Source organism: Erythrolamprus reginae, chromosome 9 (assembly GCF_031021105.1).
Source record: "Erythrolamprus reginae isolate rEryReg1 chromosome 9, rEryReg1.hap1, whole genome shotgun sequence".
Lineage (NCBI taxonomy): Eukaryota > Metazoa > Chordata > Lepidosauria > Squamata > Dipsadidae > Erythrolamprus > Erythrolamprus reginae.
The window spans coordinates 13,290,414-13,292,706 of NC_091958.1; the positions used below are offsets into that span (position 1 = coordinate 13,290,414).

Here is a 2,293-nt window from a genome sequence, read left to right on the forward strand (position 1 = left end):
TGTAAGTTGATCATATCTGATCTATAACCACTAGATGGCAGCAGAGGGAATGGTTCCGAATCTCTTTGCTGCCCTCTGGTGATTGTCTAGTTTTTATTCAGCACAAAAGATTAATACCGGTAATCATCATAAATACATTTCGTAGAAAAAAATGAATTACAGACAGACCTCGGTTGACCATTATTATTTTTTTGCAATCTGGATTGATTCCTGAAAGATTCAATGGCCTTGTGCCACAGGGTCCTGTGCCATTCCAGTTGAAATTATTAAATTTCTACATAAATGGTCACCTAACATCAAAAACGCACAACAAAGAATATTCTTTCTGCGCCAACCCAGGAAGCTCAATCAGCCCAAGGAGCTGCTGATACAGTTCTGCAGAGGAATTATTGAGTCTGTCATCTGCAGTGTCTGGTTTGGTTCTGCTACCCAACAAGACCGACACAGAGGAGAATCAGAACTGCAGAAAAAACAATTGCTGCCAACCTGTCTTCCATTGAGGACCTGTATACTGCACGAGTCAAAAAGAGGGCTGTGAAAATGTTTTGTCATCCTGGACATAAACTGTTTCATCTCCTACCCTCAAAACATCGCTACAGAGCACTGCACACCAAGACAACTAGACACAAGAACAGTTTTTTTCCCCAAACGCCATCACTCTGCTAAACAAATAATTCCCTCAACACTGTCAAACTATTTACTAAGTCTGCACTTCTATTACTACTAGTTTTTTCCCATCATTTCTATCACTCATTTCCTTCCACTTATGACTGTATGACTGTAATGTTGCTTGTATCCCTAAGATTTGTATTAATATTGATTGTTTCCTGATTGCTTATTTGACCCCTATGACAATCATTAAGTGTTGTATCTCATGATTCTTGACCAATGTGTCTTTTTCTTTTATGTACACTGAGAGCACCTGCACCAAAGACAAATTCCTTGTGTGTCCAATTACACTTGGCCAAAAAAGAATTCTGTTCTATTCTATTCTAAAACAAATGAGATGTTTACAGCAGAGAGATTGGGTTTTTTTAAACTACCGGTTCTGGAGGTGTGGCTTGGTGGGTGTGGCTTTGCTTGGGGGGGTTGTCAGGGGAAGGATACTGCAAAATCTTCATTCCCTCCAATCAGCTGGGACTCGGAAGGCAGAGAATAGATGGGGCGGGACCAGTCAGAGGTGGTAGTTACCATTTCCCCGAACTACTTACTTACTTACTTACTTACTTACTTACTTACTTACTTACTTACTTACTTATTTATTTGATTTATATGCCGCCCCTCTCCGAAGACTCGGGGCGGCTAACAGCTATCATAAAACAGATTACAATAATAATTAATAATAATAATAATAATAATAATAATAATAATAATAATAATAAAAAAAATGATTAAAAACCCATTAATATAAAAAACCAAACATACATACAGACATACCATGCATAAAATTGTAAAGGCCTAGGTGGGAAGGGAATCTCAATTCCCCCATGCCTGGTGGCAGAGGTGGGTTTTAAGTAGCTTACGAAAGGCAAGGAGGGTGGGGGCAATTCTAATCTCTGGGGGGAGCTGGTTCTAGAGGGCCGGGGCTGCCACAGAGAAGGCTCTTCCCCTGGGTCCCGCCAAGCGGCATTGTTTAATTGACGGGACCCGGAGGAGACCCACTCTGTGGGACCTAACTGGTCGCTGGGATTCGTGCAGCAGAAGGCGGTCCCTGAGATAATCTGGTCCGGTGCCATGAAGGGCTTTATAGGTCATAACCAACACTTTGAATTGTGACCGGAAACTGATCGGCAACCAATGCAGACTGCAGAGTGTTGGTGTAACATGGGCATATTTGGGAAAGCCCAAGTCGCAGCTGCATTCTGCACGATCTGAAGTTTCCAAACACTTTTCCGAGGTAGCCCCATGTAGAGAGCGTTACAGTAGTCGAGCCTCGAGGTGATGAGGGCATGAGTGACTGTGAGCAGTGACTCCCGGTCCAAATAGGGTCGCAACTGGTGCACCAGGTGTGCACCACTAATTTCCACTATTGGTTCTCCCGAACTTGTCAGAACCTGCTAAAACCAACCTCTGATTTACCGTCTCGGGATTTTAGCCTCCAGGGCAGCTAAAGAAGACGAACCAGCAAGAACAACTTGGGGACAAAAGTCAATTTAATCAACAAACACAAGATAAATATTTACATTGGCCCAAGAAGAGGTTTGTCCAGTTTTTTTCAAACAAGTCGTTCACCATGGAAGGATTTTCCCTTCCCAATTCAAAAAAGTGCCATTTTCTTTCTCAGAAAGACGAG

The 2,293-nt window shown here is 42.4% G+C and overlaps 1 protein-coding gene across 2 annotated transcripts in view; it reads right to left on the bottom strand.

Annotated features, from left to right (window-relative positions):
- Positions 1 to 2,135: 2,135 nt before the first annotated feature.
- LOC139171865 (C-signal-like) overlaps positions 2,136 to 2,293 on the bottom strand; it is a 10,275-nt gene continuing 10,117 nt past the window's right edge. For both annotated transcript variants that reach the window (XM_070760335.1, XM_070760334.1), the window contains exon 6: positions 2,136 to 2,293. This exon is cut by the window's right edge and continues 49 nt beyond it. In XM_070760335.1, coding sequence (XP_070616436.1) covers positions 2,229 to 2,293 — 65 coding nt within the window. In that variant the 3' untranslated portion in view covers positions 2,136 to 2,228.